This window comes from Dermacentor silvarum, chromosome 7 (genome assembly GCF_013339745.2).
Source record: "Dermacentor silvarum isolate Dsil-2018 chromosome 7, BIME_Dsil_1.4, whole genome shotgun sequence".
In the NCBI taxonomy this organism is placed as follows: domain Eukaryota; kingdom Metazoa; phylum Arthropoda; class Arachnida; order Ixodida; family Ixodidae; genus Dermacentor; species Dermacentor silvarum.
The window spans coordinates 5425014-5441802 of record NC_051160.1 but is presented as its reverse complement, the minus strand read 5'-3'; the positions used below and the strand labels follow the sequence as shown (position 1 = coordinate 5441802).

At 44.7% G+C, this 16789-nt stretch overlaps 1 protein-coding gene across 9 annotated transcripts in view; it reads left to right on the top strand.

Annotated features, from left to right (window-relative positions):
- LOC119457474 (calpain-A-like) overlaps window positions 1-16789 on the top strand; it is a 155296-nt gene that overhangs the window by 88184 nt on the left and 50323 nt on the right. For all 9 annotated transcript variants that reach the window (XM_049670115.1, XM_037719051.2, XM_037719052.2 and 6 more), the window contains exons 2-5: window positions 8834-9013; window positions 9837-9906; window positions 12614-12866; window positions 15564-15732. In XM_049670115.1, the coding sequence (XP_049526072.1) occupies window positions 8834-9013; window positions 9837-9906; window positions 12614-12866; window positions 15564-15732 (672 nt within the window). The remainder of the gene's footprint in view (window positions 1-8833; window positions 9014-9836; window positions 9907-12613; window positions 12867-15563; window positions 15733-16789) is intronic.

The window sequence follows — 16789 nt, the reverse complement described above, 5'->3', positions numbered from 1 at the left end:
GCATTATTTCGAGCGGTATGTTCATTCTTTGACCCACGTACCGTCATCAAAAGTGATCATTTTACGTAACTTCGCGTTTCATCTGCGACCTTCGGTAAATTCCTCGTTGGCGTTCCGTAATTCTCCGCACACGGGCGCGGTAGCGCTGAGTCACAGGTTGGTGCCTAGGCGTGAGAATATTTCTTTAATAGCTTTTATTCACAAGTTGTAATAACATTTCATCATTTAGTATTGTCGGCGCCTCCAGGACACCAAAGGGGCAACGGGAACACCACAGCTAAAACCCGGGCTGGCCCTTGTGTTGGGGCTCGCCAAAGCCTGCGCGTCCTACGTGAGACCTACGCTCCCAATCTATCGTCGCGACGAGAAAAGCACCCCGCGACTTCTGCAACATACCGTATACGTGCGAGGAGAATTATGGAGCGCCAACGAGGAATCTGCCGTGGAAGTGGAAGAAGAAATGGCTTTTACACTTCTACCTACTTGTTTTCTAGAAATGGACAATGAATAAACGGAAGACGCGGACACCTCGGAAACGGCGGTGGTGGGTTCGCCTGGCTTTGAGCGCGAGAAGTTGGGCCACGCCAAGGCTTCGTTGCGGCACCTCCGGTCGCGCGACGTTGAATACACTATCGCGAGTATTGCTGACAGTACGTTGTACTGCCACTCTTGTCCTAGAGCAAGGGCTGGTTCTTGATCGCGTCGATCAGCATTACAGCCTATACACTTCTGGTGCCATGTTTCAATTTTACGACCGGTTGTTTACATGCTAGTGTAGCTTCCAGTGAAGCAGAACGACTTTCCGCCGCGTTTCCGCTTCGCCATGGCGAAAAAATCGGTCCGAGACCGATTTGGCTCGCAGCCTGTTTTTCTGCCTGTTTTGCCGCCTAGGTGGGCAGATTTTTGCAAGATTTTGCCGCTTCCGACAGCTCCGAGACCAAGTGTGAACGTAGCCTAAGATCCTGCGCGAGCGCGGCCTAACCGGCACCTGAAGGGAAGCGGCGAAAATGTATACCGGAGATTTCGACCACCTGGGGTCTTTAACGTGCACCTAAATCTAAGTAAACGGGCCTCGAGCGTTTTCGCCATCATTTAAAATGCGGCTGCCGCATTTGTTGCTTCAGAATGCGGCCGCCACATTCTCGCTCAAAACTTCACAGAGTGTCAAAGCCTTGACAAACACCGTGACAGTTTTTTCCATATGCAGACATGATTCGCTGTAAATTACCAACCAAGCGGAAGCGCCCAGGAATGAAATTGTGATAGTAGCACCGGTTTCATGAATTATGTCAGCGCGAAGCGACGAAAACAAAGGGCGGGTAAGTGGGGGGGGGGGGGGGGGGGGGGTTGCGGGGAAAAAAATTCGGGGGGGGGGGGTTTGAACCCCCCCCCCCCCCCCCTGGCTACGCCCCTGGTCGTATACAACAAATCGGTGAAAGTTGAACTGGAACAGAACGGCGCGTCATGCATGATTTTCACGATACTACATCTCGTATACGGCGCCATAGAGTTTCATGCAATAATTAGGAAACTCTGTGTACGGCGCAGCATAGGTTGTGACGCGTGTGCGCGCCCTCGTTTGATCAACTTTTCGTCTTACGCTCCCCGCATCATATGCCAATGTTTTCGTGCCATACACTGGCAACTCAAAAACGTTTGACGCAAATACCATTTTATTTTTTATTTTTGGCGATCGTGCAGACTTTTAAAAATCGCCTGTGGCAGACATCATAATTCTAGTGGGAGGCGGACTTGCACTGGAAATAGGAATGCACAATCGACTAATTAACCCAAACCCAGCAATATTCACTAATTAACTTTTTAATTCTGTACGGCACATATCGCAATTTACGAGTTGGGTTCGCAAGACCACTTGGAACGAACTTTCAGGATTACACCAGTTTTGTGATATTAATTTCCAAAGTGTGCGACGAAATAACGACGAAATAGTGCATTATTACCGCAAGTTTCACGGCGCAGATCTCGAAACCCGTGCGATCTTTAGTTGTTGGTCCAAGTTCCTTGCAAGCTTACCGGCTACAATTCGTAAATTGCAATGTGTGGCGTAAATGAATAATTAGAAGGTAATCAGTGCAATTTTGTTCATTAGTTGATTATGCATTTTGATTTCTCATGCGAGTTACGTCGGCCGCTTCGAGTAATCTAGCTCAAGGACTACAATTACGTACGCTATCTGCCACAGGCGATTAAAAAAATATGTACGGTTAAGAAAGAGAAAGAAAACACCCCGTATATCGATTAAAGTAGCGTTTGACACTTACATCTCAAAATACATTTACAACGCAGCTTGTTTGTGGCGCGTACTTGCTGCTTTCGTCATTCATTGTTCTGTTCTCGCTGCTTCATGCATGTGCACGCGGGTGTTTGCATGTCATCTAAATTTAAAGCAGAATGGAGGGGAATAACTTTATGAAGAATGTTGAGACAAGGTATGAGCAACTTAAGTGATAGAATGATGTGGCAATATAACCCGCATATACCTATACCTAAATATAATTTTTTTTCTAACGGACAACGCCACCGACACCGAATTTTCCGCGACACAGGGCCCTTAACGCTATTGCGTTAATAGACAACCTAAATAGAACTGTATCTGTTAGAACGCTCTGTCACACTTTATCCTCATGAGAGACGTATATAAGTTGACTGTTTGTAACGTGTGCGCTGAGCTGTCACCAGTCTTTTGTTTCGCCCTCGCCATCTTTCTGACGTAAGGCACCGCGGATGTGTTTGTTTGGGCACGGCTTCATTAGCGGAATGCTAGCGAGCTCCCCCGGAAAGCTAATTATTGATTGCTGGACTGGTTCCGAGTCGGTCGTTCGCCTCGCGGTTGTTTGCCGCACGTTCCTCGCGAAGCACTTTTCGTGTTGTTTCTCGCCGCACTGTTTTTTACTTTTCTGTCATCTCTAACTGCTGCTCCACTTTTGTGATCGGCTGCGGATCATTTGTCCAAACACGTTGCGAAAGCAATTGGAATGTTTCGTCCTGCTTTCGCTGCTGGTGTCATCGCGTGATGTGGTTTTGCATGCGGATCGTCGTGCTTCTATGTTAGAACGTCGTCTAATTTGTTTTTCGTAATCATACAGCTGTCGCAGTCACATATTGAATGATTTTCCAACTGGTTGGTTTGTTTCTTCTTCAATTTTTTTTTATTATTATTTTTGAAACTGGTTCTGCCTTTCGCCGCTGTGTTAGCTGGCTGGAAAATCGTATTTGTGTTACGGGCTGTGTGTTTCAGCGAACACTTTCAAAATTATTTAAAGTTTGCCTGTGGCTGATAGCATAATTCTGGTTCATGAGCTGGTGTACTCGAAGAGGCGGACAATACTTGCACAAATAATTGAAATGCGTAATCGCCTAATTAACAAACAATTCCCAATTACGTTTTTACCTAATTACCTTATCGCCCATATTGCAATTTACAAATCTAGCGGTGGAGTTCGCAAGGCGGATCCTCTGGGAACGAAATCTCAGGATGAGACCAGTTTCGAGACAGTATTAGTTCCCGAACTTGCGGAGAAGTGCATTGGCGTTCCAGTTACTTTCCTAACAAAACGTCTTTTTATTAACAAACGTTAACAAGCGTTTCTTAACGCTGTCATATTCCATCATGTAATCAATTGTACGCTCACTTTTAACTCGGCAGCTTCTAAAAAAAAGCGTGAGCAAATAAATCAACAAGCCGTAGTTGAATATTCACTCGCGTGCTCGGTGATGAAGAGAAGTGACTTGTCGATCTACACAGCTGTATTCCGCGATAATAGAACCATCTATATAAGATTATGTTAATATACAGGGGGTTCATTTTTAAGCTTTACGGAATTTTTTTTTTAATCGCCTGTGACAGGTAGCATAATTCTTATCGTTGAGCTGGGTTATTAGATGAGGCGGACACTAGTAGCACGAGAAATCGAAACACATATTCATATATTTAACAAAAATTGAGTAATGAACTTCTTAGTTAATTACTTTGCGACACATATTGCAATTTACGAACTATAGCCGGTGAGTTTGCAAGACGCATCCACTTGAAATGAATTTCCAGGATGACGCCAGTTTCGATATATATTATTTCCCAAAGTGTGGGACGAAATACATACATCCAGTTACTTTCGTGCTTCAATGTATAAAACAGCATTTCCGTAAAAAAGTAACTGGAACAACAGTGCATTTTTACGGCGAGTTTGATGGCGCATATCTCCAAACTGGCGTCATTCTGGAAATTTATCCCAAGTGGATACGCCTGACAAGCTCACCGGCTTCAATTCGTAAATCGCAATATGTGTCGTAAAGTAATTAACTAAATTTATTAGTCAATTTTTTTAATTAGTTCAATATGTGTTTCGATTTCACGTGTATTAATGTCCGCCTCATCGAATAACCCAGGTCAATGATAGGAATTATGCTACCTGCCACAGACGATTTCCAAAAATCTCTAAAACCTAAAAATGAACACCCTGTATAACGCTGCGGCGCTTCAGCGTGCTGCGCTGTTGCTGCGACAAATCCCTTGTTCATTGGCTTAAAAACGCGTGTGTTCGCGTGCACGCGCGCTCCTGCAAGCTTTCACTAGCACATCTACAAAAAATGCACCATCGCGCCGCACACAACCGAGTACATAGCGATGTATGATATTACAACATTATGCGGTAGCAATGAATTAAAAAAGAAAACAAAACGAAAAAAAAAAGTTGTCGCAGTTTCACCTGAAAGGTGAAGCATCAATTGCGATAGCAAATTTGTAGAGAGATATACGGAGTAATGATATTAGCTTTATCAGCTGTATAAACTTGGACATGCAGCAGCACCGGCAACGCGCCGAACTGTTGTCGACGCCGTCGGCATTTTGCCCGCGTTCGCTCAAAATGCGTGCGGCGTTGGTGACTGTTGCCGGAGCCTCTGATATAAATAGGCACTTGGTGCCGCAGCTAAACGTCGCCTCCCTTCCCTCCCCCTTCCCCCCCCTCCCCCACGGCCTCTCGCGCATCGGAAGAAGGCGCGTTTGCTCTACATATATGGTGATTGTAAAGGAGGAAAGAGACGCCTACTTCTGCAGCCCTTAAGGAAGCACGGCGCAGAACGCGCGTTTGTTCTCCGCCGTGCGTTCACTCCCCGTGAAAGAGCGCGTCCCTCGCGCCCTTTCACTCGCACATACAGCGTTCGGCGGCGCGCGGCCACGATTTCATCTCCATTGACGTCATACGGAACCTCACGGCGACGGCGACGGCGACGGCGACGCCGACGGCGACGGCGACGCCGACGGCAGAAATCTGCTTTTGAGTGTCCATATAATTGCTATCGCAATAAAAAAGGCGCAGGTAAGATCACTGCACAGTGTTCGAAAGGTGGGTCACCGCGCCAACGCAACACATGCAATTGCAGAACAGAATGTGACAGTGCAAGAGTCGCGTTTTCGCCGTGACGCGGAAGCTTGAACCCACGCCGACACAAAAATGCCAGTGTCTATAGTGTACTAGATTAGTACACTAATCCAGTGTCGTCTGCTGTTGACGATAGTTGCCGACTTCGAACATCTTTGCACCGCCTCTCGGTTGTCAGCTCTCAACAGACGTCGCGTCCCCAAATCGGAGTGCGGATGCCGGCGCATGCGAACCGCTCGAGCTAACTAATAAGAAAATTAACTAATAAGAAAACAAACGTAATAACAAAATCCTGGCTCGGGCCAAAGTTTTGCTGGTCGCCAGCACACAAACGCTGTGACCGCGCTATGGTGGCTAGAAGGGGTCTTCTGGGCACCATAACCGCGCTGTTGCATGTTGCCAGTCGCTGGTTATCTGTTTTGCCAGCCAGAGGGCGCATGCGTACGGCACCGCTTATAGTCCCTATATATAAAAAGTAGCGTCATTCTTAGATCTTGCCGCCACCGCGCTCACCCCGGCGTTTCCTCCTTGCCGCCTACTGTCGCCCCAGCCTCCTCCGCTCCCCCATTGGTTTGGCGCTGAGCCGTGCTCCCTCAAGGGCTGCAGAAGATAGCGTCAACCTTTCCCTTTCCCTCAAGAACCACTTATCATCATCCCCCATTGGCCAATCCGTGTCACGTGGAAGCACGCGTTGCGCTTTTGTACATTTTTTTCTTTCCAGCGCGCTCCGACTGCCATTCTCGGGCCTGTGAGACGAAAGTGCTGTACGCACAAACGGATCAAACGTGTCAGGGACAAGAACTTCGTTGTGATGGCATGCTGCTGCACCTTAAGTTGCCGCAACCGACAAGGCGAGGGCAAAAGGTTTTTTTTTTTTTTTTTTTTTTTTTTTTTTTTTTTTTTTTCCTCTCATCCCGCGTGCGCAAACGCTTGCTGCACGCTGATATTTGCGCCGTCTCGCATCGTCGCGTTGCTACTTTCAAAACGGCATTATTAAGACCAGTTACTGACTGACGAAGCAAAATCGCGCCTCAAAAACTTTTCCGCAGGGCGCGATCGAAGTTTTCCTCGGATTTCCTCTGGTAGCGCGTTAGCTGTCGTCTGCCACGGCAGGCCCGACGCAGGCCTGCCGTGGCAGACGACAGCTAACTGTATTTACTTTACAGTACATACAGTACAGTACTTCAAATACAGTAGACGACAGCTTACTGTATTTACTTTAACCTGCCGAAGCAGGTTAAATTCTGCTTTGTTCGAAATGCACATTCAGTAACCTCCGGATCACTTGCTTGCGTAATTTACTGCAAATGTCATAATTCGTCCCCTGTCATTGAAGTTTACTTACAGTGTTCATACCACGCCTTTATTTCACCAAATGTAAACAAAGTGTCTTGTTTAGTTAACCAAGGCCATGGCTGAAAGCAACTATGACGTATGAAAATAGGGGGGAAAAACGGCAGCTCATCAATTATTTCCTACACTTATAACTAGACCAGGAACGTAAACATTTTGTCGCACATTGCCCTTACCATGACCCCCCTCCCCTTTCCACGAAATATAAAACTGTTGAAACCAACAGCTATGTCGGGACAATGGGAAGTATAGTTGAAAGCAGCCATATCACATGCTCTAATGCTTGAATAAGAATGTTTTTACGAAGACTGTGTTTGATCCAACTTCATTTAACTTCGCACAGAGAGTATTCATAGCGTACCACCAACCTCAGTTGTAGTTTTAACTATGACAGCGTAGCAGCCTATTCTATCGGAAAAGGCGAATTTCCCCCCGCATTTTGAACATTGCCAATATATTGCCCATAACATGCACCTAATTTTGCCCAAGTATAAACAAGGCGCCATGTTTAGCTCACCGACGACACCGGAGAAACAAACAACGCATCTTGTATGTTGCACGAAAACAGATGGAAATACGAGGGTTTAGTAATTACCTGCAGCATTTGCATTTTAAGCAGGAAAGTGAAAGTTTCGCAACGCATTGCACCTAGAATTCTCCCTATTTTCACGGAATTTCAAGTCCGTATCTCGTGAAGTTGTTTTAGAAGTCTGGGAAACATTTCGACTAGAGGCACTATGACACCCTGAAACACTTAAGTTACAAAAGCTGTAATGAACCTACACAGAATAGACATATATCGCTCGTCACTCAGATCATTGCTTCGTACTTCGAATAAATACAAACACCGTGCCACGCATAGTTTACTGAGGATACCGGGGGGAAACAACTAAATGCCGTATTGTATATAGCGCATAAACATTGGGAGAAGGCTGAGTATTTGGTAACTGTTTTTCGAGCACACAAGCAACCTCCACCGTTCATATTTTCAGTACATGTCACCAAAAGGTGGCCTTCATTTCTTCATGATATAAAATACTCGTATCTGCTACTCTTGCTCCTGTCAGGAAACAAGTAATAGTGCTCTCTTATTTAGAAACGGTTTCAAAATGATATCGACAAAATCATAAGTGACACATGCCTTCAGAAAAAATTCAGTTCTGTGTTCTATTGGTATTGAAATGGAATGATGACTGGAACTATTTTCCTAATGACTGGAAAATAGCCTATGTTGTACCTGTACACAATTCGGGACCACGTAGTACTGTATCCAATTATCGACCTAATTCTTTAACAAGTTGCATTAGTAAAATTTCATGCCGGAAGGCGCACCAAGGATTTCATGCCGTAAGGCACACAGATCGATCGTTCAGCGCAGCTGATTATAAATCTTTATAGGGACATCGCCCCTCGCCCGCAGGTTAAGCATAGCAAGCCGATTGTGTTTTCAAATATGGTTAGGCGGTCCCGAAAAGCTGGACACGATTCAAGTAGCGCAAGTGGAAATTTGTTACGGCTGGAACTGTCCAGTGCCAGGCCTTCTCCGCAATGCGAGCGTGTATGGCGAATCCCGAGTGTCGCCCACTACAGCACGTCACGAGAAGGCACAAAAGACAATCCTCACTGCCCAGCCAGGGGATACATAGTAAAGAAAAGCATTACCTACGTAGCCACTCTATTAAAGAAAATTTAGCTTCAGCTGTAGTTTTGTTGGACTTTCCAGCGTGCAGCCGAAAGTGCCCACTTTCAAAAGTGGGGGGGCAAATGGCATACTTTGGTTCCCCCTCTTTGGACAGTGGGGGGACAAGTGGCCCCCCTGCCCCTCCGGTAGATGCGCCTATGAGCACATGTGTCCCACAAGGAATGTGTGCTCTGGGCAAACTCTGACAAAAACGATGCTACTTCACCCCTCCCCTTCTTTCCTCATGTATTCCGGATTTTTATTAATTTAATGTCCATCGGTTGGCAGGTATGCATTGGCAGGTATGCATTGCTGCAACTCTGCTTGTGAACTTCTTTGTTTCCTCAGCGCTGCAATGTCATTACTGTTCTGACCTTTGCCTGCTTCTCCTTTGCAGCTGGGTGAGCGTGGTGCTGGCCTAAAGAACCGCAGTGGGCGCATCCAGGACTTTGACCAGCTGCGAAAGGAGTGCCACGCCAATGGGGTGCTCTTCGAGGACCCCGAGTTCCCCTGCAAGGGCAGCTCTGTCTGGGGCAACAAGGACCCCAAGTTCCCCATCACCTGGCTTCGGCCACCGGTCAGACAGATTGCAGAACCTTTCTCATCTCCTCAATGTTTTTTATTGGGTTTGAAAGGGAATGTCTGAATGATGTGAAACAGCACCATACAGATGGACAGGTTAACGAAATAACATTTCTGTGGAATGTTGTATATCTGTCTTTACTTTCGTGCTTAAAGGAGTCATTTTATGGGCAGATCTAGAGATCAGTCATCAGATGTAGGTTGCTCTGTCTATAGTGGCTTCAAGCTTTTAAATCATTTAAAACTTTGTGAAGCCCAAACTGTGTTTGGGCTTCACAGTGTTGTCATAGTTCATAGTTCTATGTACATCAAAAAAAATTAGAACAAATTGTTCACCTTTATTTCTGGCCATGGAGAGTGGAGAGCATATATTTGTAAAAAGTAAAAACAAAAACACACTGAAATGCTATTTTGAAATAAAAACATAATTAGTATAGTAACTAATTAGTAATTGGTTTGCTGAACTATACACAACTGGGAGAATTTGCTCCAAAAACGCTACTGAGGATATACATTAGGCTTCCTGTGGTAAATCAAAATTTTGAGGTATTGAACCGAATTTAGCAAGAACAATACGTTGGGCATTACAGGGTTAATGAAATGGTGCTATTAATGCATGGTCAAGACATCGTAGAGAAACAATTAGATAAGGTTCTATATATTGCCATTTCTAATTGGCAACTCAACTCAAGTTGCAGGAGTTGTATTCTGCTTACTCCTGTCTGCTGAGTCACTTTATATGTTCAGTTATTTTTTGTGGTGCAAGTTCTCTGATCAGTGTACACTTTACTGTAACATACTCTTTCTTTTTTCTGTAGGAAATCACCAATAATCCAAAGCTGTTTGTGGATGGAGCATCAAGATTTGATGTTGTCCAAGGAAGTGTTGGTATGAAGTATTTCAATTTCATAGTTAGCAATTTCGCAACTTATAGCATGCCACTTAAAACTTAGCTCCTGCCTTTGCCAAAGCAAGAATAACAAAAGATGGACAAAGTTTAAAATGTAGTATTGTGGTCTCTTCCAGACATGTTGAAGGTAGCACCTAATGACCGAAAATAACTGTGCTTCTAATCGGTTGCTGTTGAATTGGAATTCTGATACACTCATTTTGTGGCATAAAAAATTCAGCTTGTGAATTTTTATTAAGCTCATTGCAGACAATTCTTTATCATTAGAGTGTGCATTTGCTGTATGCAGCACACATGACAATAGGACTATCTGCACTTCAGGGCTTTGTTACTGGAGTTTTATAAATTTTATGCTTGTGTACACACTTTTTATTAAAGTAAAAAGTGAATATACGTTTACTGCCTCTTTGTGCAAGGCTTGAACCCTTGCTTGAAAGCAAAACCAAATATGTAAAGTCTAAACTTATGATAATACAATGTTGTAAAACCTGTTTGAGAAGCTGGAAATGTCTTCCTCGACCGGATTCACAGTGATAACAGTATCAAGAAATCATCCTCCTGCCTTCAGGCACAAGGGTCATGATTGAGCTTCTTTATTTCTAATATGGCCTTCACAGCAATGTGCACAGGCCGTAGGTCACTAGTCTCAAAAGAGTGCCAGTGTTAATTTATGTGGAGTTGTACTACTGAAACAGCCTTAAAAAAAAAAAAATTATTTCTTGTTTTATGAAACTGAAAAGTCGTTTAAATTCCAGTTAATTCAAACGGATATTTGTAATCTAGTTGATCCACCGTGATGGCGTAGTGGCTTTGGCGTTGTTGAGGGTGCAGGATCAAATGCCGGCCATGGTGAGCATGCCTCATAATCATATCCTAGCTGGTTTTGGCACATAAAACCCCAGAATTTCATTTTAATCTGGTTGGCCTGCTTCTTTTTTTAGGACGTATTATGAAGCACCCTAATTTTAAGTATGCTTGAACCTTGTTATAACGAAGTTGAAGGGGGAGCCAAAATTACTTTGTTATATCCGTAACTTCGTTATATCCATTATTTGCATCTACAGTAACATTTGCAAAATGGGGTGCACAATTGTAAACATGGAAATAAGAAGATGGCTTTGCGGCCCGCTGAACCGATACATGGCCACACTTGCGATGAAATTTGAATAAAACAACAAAACAACCTTCGGCGTGTGTAACACGCGACTTCTTAGCACCTGACATGACAGCCTTTAGACAGCTGCCCTCTGTTCCATTGTGATGGTCTTCGTCTTCCGATTTCCCTATGGCTCGACGCGGTCGTGCAGCACGTGGCAGACAACACAGCGCTCCACTGTGTGATCGAGGAGGCAAGCGAACTTCACCGCGTCGGCTTGGCTCAGCTGGCTTGTGGCCTCCGAGATGGCACCGGGGCTGATGCAATCGTGGAGGCCACGCCCAGCTGCCAGCCCGCGCGGGGCGCCTCAGGGAGAGGGATAAGTGAATGCACTAATCTTTCACGTACGGCCTGGGAGTGACCCCTGAGATTCAACCAGTGAGATCTTGGAGGCCAGGTCCAACTACGGCTGCCTGCGCGGTGTGCCCCAGAGAAAGAGAAAAATGAATGCACTAATCTTTTACACCACCCCGCGTAGGTGCGCAGCTTGCCGCGACTCGCACAGGCTTGCGTGTGATCCCCGAGATTGCGTCGGAAAGATCGTGGAGGTTCTACCCAGCTGCGCCTGCCTGCGCGGCGCGAGAAGTAAATGCACTAATCTTTAAATGCACTAATCTTTAAATGCACTAAGCCGCGGAGAGTGACGCGGCTTGCGAAGCCAGGCACGTAGCTGAGTGGAGAAGTGCGATAGTGAGCTGCCGCTTACAGCCAGTTGAGTGCAGAAAGACGATGGCGTATTCAACGCGGTGATGCGGGAGTTAGTGCTGAACCTCAAGGAAAGCGATATCGGGTATTTTTTGGTTTTGGAGACGAATCTAGTTTGTTATATTCATTGGCAGTACAATTTCACTTCATTAAAAGAGGTTTTAAGTACATGGATCTCTATTGGGATTTCAAGGGAATTCGTTTACTTCGTTACATCTATTAGTTCATTATACCAGTTTCATAACGAGGTTAGAGTGCATACTCGCCATGTTTTCCTAATTCAAGTTTTTTACTTCCCAGTACAGAGGAATGCAGTTACAAATGGCTGATCAGATGAAATTTGTAAGGCATAAGTCAGGAATGTGCCATTGTTTGATATTCAGGTTGCACTACAGCGTATGTTCACAAGTGCAGTTATGAAATAGTACCACTGACGTACTTACTTACTGTGGATATGGCTGTGTGTTATGCATATTTTTCTGTTTTTTTGCTTTACTGCCATTCTTTCATGTCTACTCGTAAGCGACCAAGTCTGCATATCCGTTCGTGTATCAAGTCATGATTCTCTTTGGCGCACATTTTGTTTTAAACTTCTGATGATTCAAATTAAAATGTTTTGTTCTCTGGAACTTAACTTAAGCAAGTTGATTGTATACAGGGTGTAAATATGGTATATACAGGGTAAACAATATGCGCTAGGTTTTCTTCAAGTAACGCAATTTCTCTTTTCTTTAAATCTTAGTGCATGATAGCTGGGACCACCCTGTATATCCAACAATACTCAAGTTTGACTTGGTGCACCAAACTCTCTCTTTTTCTTGTAGGGAATTGCTGGATGGTGGCATCTACCGCCAACCTGACGCTCAGCGACGAGCTGTTCTACCGTGTGGTCCCCGAAGACCAGTCGTTTGACCAAGACTATGCGGGCATCTTCCACTTCCGAATTTGGAAAGCCAACCGGTGGATCGACGTAGTCATAGACGATCGGCTACCGACACTCGATGGCAGCCTCATCTTCATGAAATCACGCTCGGGCAATGAATTCTGGAGTGCCCTGCTTGAGAAGGCTTATGCCAAGTGAGCTATGCTTACCACACATTCCCATTCTCGCATTCATCCTTTCTCATGCTAAATGGAACCAGAAACACCGCCTTGAAAGTAAGCAACATGCTTGAATGAGTGCAGTGCCTTTCAAGGAATATAATTTCCCGAGACATTTTCAAGATGGCCTAATATGAAATGATATACTATAAAGAGTAGGGGTGTGTGAATAACGAATACTAGATTTCAAATCGAATATCGGATCGAATCAAGAAAAGAAACCTGAATATCAAATTAAATATCAGAAAATTTCTCGCAACATTTAATGGTTTAAATTTTGGGCAAGAAAGCACGGTGAAGCACATGCTCTGGAATCTCTTGCATTGCATATCAAGACTATAGCAATTAAGCTATCAGTACCTTAGGTACATCAAAATGAATATGTTCAGTAAGGTCCACTGTTATTAAAGGGAACACCAAATTATTATGCCAGCACTGATTTTACAGCTCAGTTACAGTATATCAAGGTCTGGAAAATTTATTTTTTATCAATAGACTTTTTGTGGAACAGAATCAAGTGCGTTTTTTTCTTCTCTGAAACTAGTGAATTAGTGATGTTCATTTGTACTGAATACCAGTGAGGCTTTCAGTTTAATAGTGGACTTGTGTTTTGCAGAAATCTTTTATTTATTGCATAAAAAGTCTTGCTTTAAAGTTCTGCTCTTAAATAGAGAAGGACTTGCCCAACTTTTCTGCAGGCGGGTTATGGTAAGGCCAATCTGAGCGACAGACGAGATGACTGCACAGCAGTGCCGACGGTAAAGAACAGGCACCACCTGTGCAGTGTCATTGTCAGGTTGGGCGCATGATTTGCCACCTGTCCTAAGGTTCTAAAATACAGAGGGTCACGGCAAGTTTGCGTAACGCCCCTCCCCTCTTTGTTCATCATCCGCCATCCACGCAAATGCATTCAACCAGGTCATGACACTGTCGCGCCCGCCGTGTAAATTCAAAGCTAGTCTTGAGACAGGTTGCCCGAAACTACAACTAGACACCGATGTCCGTCTATGAATGGCATCGGGAACAAGAGGCGCCGTACGCTCTGTCACAAAGTTGGCAGCCGGGAACAATGATCAACACACTCGCTTTCGTTTGTGAGTGGGGTTTTCGGCTTTCCGAGTGTCGCATGGCTGCTGCGAATAAACCTGAGTCGAATCAACACCAATTCGTAACTTTAGTCGTGGACGCCCAATGAAACAGTGCCAATTACGCCTAATGTCCTACGCAGTATTCACTGCAATTTCGCAGCTGGTCAATGTGGTAATGGGCCTCAAGCCGTCATGGAATGCTTGCCTCTAATACTATGTTCATACGGGTGGCTCATCAGCTGTGTTCAGTCCCGAGATCACACGTGCAAGTTAGATTGACGTACCTCTGTTGAAGCAGCGTGATTCATTGTCGCATATTCACCATGATCCGCGTGCCTATCGGCGGCTAATCAACCTAATCTTCGGTCATTATTTCGCATTTTATGAAATAGGCACTGCCATTGTTGCCATTCCCTCTGTCCATGTCGCATTATCATTTCGATTGGCCCTGTTGACCTGGACGAATCTTGTACGCACAGAGGTGGCTTCTGCCGACGCGGTGCCATTGTGCGAATTGCATCGTCCCGGCACTGTGTGTGCGATCCCCACCTCGGACCGTCTTCGGGGAGCACTCGCAGTGACAAAGTTTGCTACTGCGTCAGCTGGGGCGGCCCGTCCGTATGGTGCTCGGCGCTCCCTTTGCATCGAAAATGAAGTGAAATGCTCCCTTAGGTGGCATATCGAGTACGGGCTCTGTGGCGCACAGAACATGTGGCACTGCCCGGGTCTCCATATCTAATATATTGAATTATTCAAACGATCACTATTCGATTCGATTCGGTGATATTTGAGATTCACATACCTATAACAAGGAGTGCAATGTTTACTTTCTCCATTTCCCTTCAACACAATGTTTCCTCTCGGCTGGTGCAGCACCCGCCTCGGTAGCTTAGCAGCTATGGTGTTGGGCTGCTAAACATGAGGTCGCAGGTGCAAATCCCGGCCATGGCTGTGTCCCGTGCATTGGAGGCGCACGTTAAAGATCCCTTGGTGATCAAAATTAATCCGGAGACCACCACCATACGGTGTGCCTCATAATCAAATCATGGTTTTGGCACGTAAAAACTCCAGAATTGTATTCAAGCTGGTGCAGTACCAATAGCAAGGCCCTGCCTGTAGCCCTCTTTCTTCCTTTTCTTCTTTGTGCCTTTGATAAGCCTTCAGGGCTGATGTCGACAAAGACGTTCAAAGGAAACAAAGAATCAGTCGTGGTACAGGTGGGACACATTAACAATCGCTGCTTCTCCATTTCCTAGAAAATCGGAGGGTGTGCATGCATGTTGCGCCCAATGGTTGGCATCTTTGGGACATTGTACTCCATTTAATGTCGTTGCTGTCTAAGCCACTAATGTCACGTTGCCTAAGCCACAAATCGAACAGTTTGGATAGCTGCAAGGAGTGAACAGTTCATCTATTATGCAAGATTGTAAGTTTCCTGCTGCATGCAATGAAATATCTGGCTCACATGTTCATGGCAGGATTCTCCACAGATCCTGAATGTTTTCTTATTGTGTTAAAAATTGTTTCGGTACCCCCTTAATCTACACTCATGGTAATCAATTCTGACATTCATTCTCATGCCCAGGCTCCACGGCAGCTATGAGGCACTCAGTGGGGGCTCGGCCTGCGAGGCTATGGAGGATTTCACGGGCGGCCTTACGGAATCCATCGACCTCAAAAACCCGCCTAAGCAACTGTTTGTGCTCATGCTCAAAGCATATGAGCGCTCTTCACTGATGAGCTGTTCGATCCCGGTATGCGAGACAAGGCAACTCATTTTGCATTGCTATGCTTAAATATAGGCATACTAACTCCTTTTGAATTCATTGACAATACACAATGGCCAGTGTTAATAATGAAATAGGCTCATGGCATACAGTTAAAAACTGTCTAAAGTAATGTACAGCACCGGGAATGCACCTCTCAGGAATTCTTAAAGCCATGTGTGCACAATTCCTCTTAACCCTGACATCGACTGAGTGTTTAAGTTAGATTTGGGCATAATACAGAGATACATTTGTTTGGTTAGCTGGTGGAAAAGCTGCAACCTTTTGTAGAAATGGGACATGAGATGTTGAGAAGGATAGGATTCACTGTTACATGGGCATGGACAGACATGCGCATACATGCAAAGACAGGCAAGACCAGCTCCTTTTGTGTATGCATATGTTTATGTATAATGTCTGTACAACAAGGATTGACGATCTAGCTTAGCAAGAAATTCTGGTAGGAATAAGAAAAGCACGGAAACTGGCCTATAATCAAAGAGACAGAGACGTCAGCATTTATTTCACCTTGTAGTATTTGATCTGTAAATGTTGCATGCTTTGACCAGTACCTATAGTGTCTTCTCATGTGTTTATTCTTTTGCATGACGTTGCTTTATATTGCACCCTTTTGAACCTTTTGTGCGTCTTATTTTTATAGCCTTATCCATGTTTTCAGTTAATCTTCAAGTAAGGTTTAACAGCTCTCTAAGAAAGGAATCTATTTTTTTGCGTGTGGTCGTTTCACCTGGCCTGGTTAGCCGGTATCATTTTGCTGCCGTTCAATTTTGCCGTGGCACCTATTGCACCGTGTAATTTTGCACTGTGTAAAAAGGCTAGTTTCAGATAGTGTAGATAAAGAACCGCATCCTTGCAAAATTTTGTGTTTTCAAAATATGAGTGGATGCTTCACAAAAAGCTATCAAAAAGAGACATTTCTGATGCTGAAGCAGAAAAAAAATATGCTGCCATTAGCGATCCTTTTAAGTGACACAGAACACAGAATTTTAAAAACCAGCGTGCCTCCTTGACATGACCTTTGAGC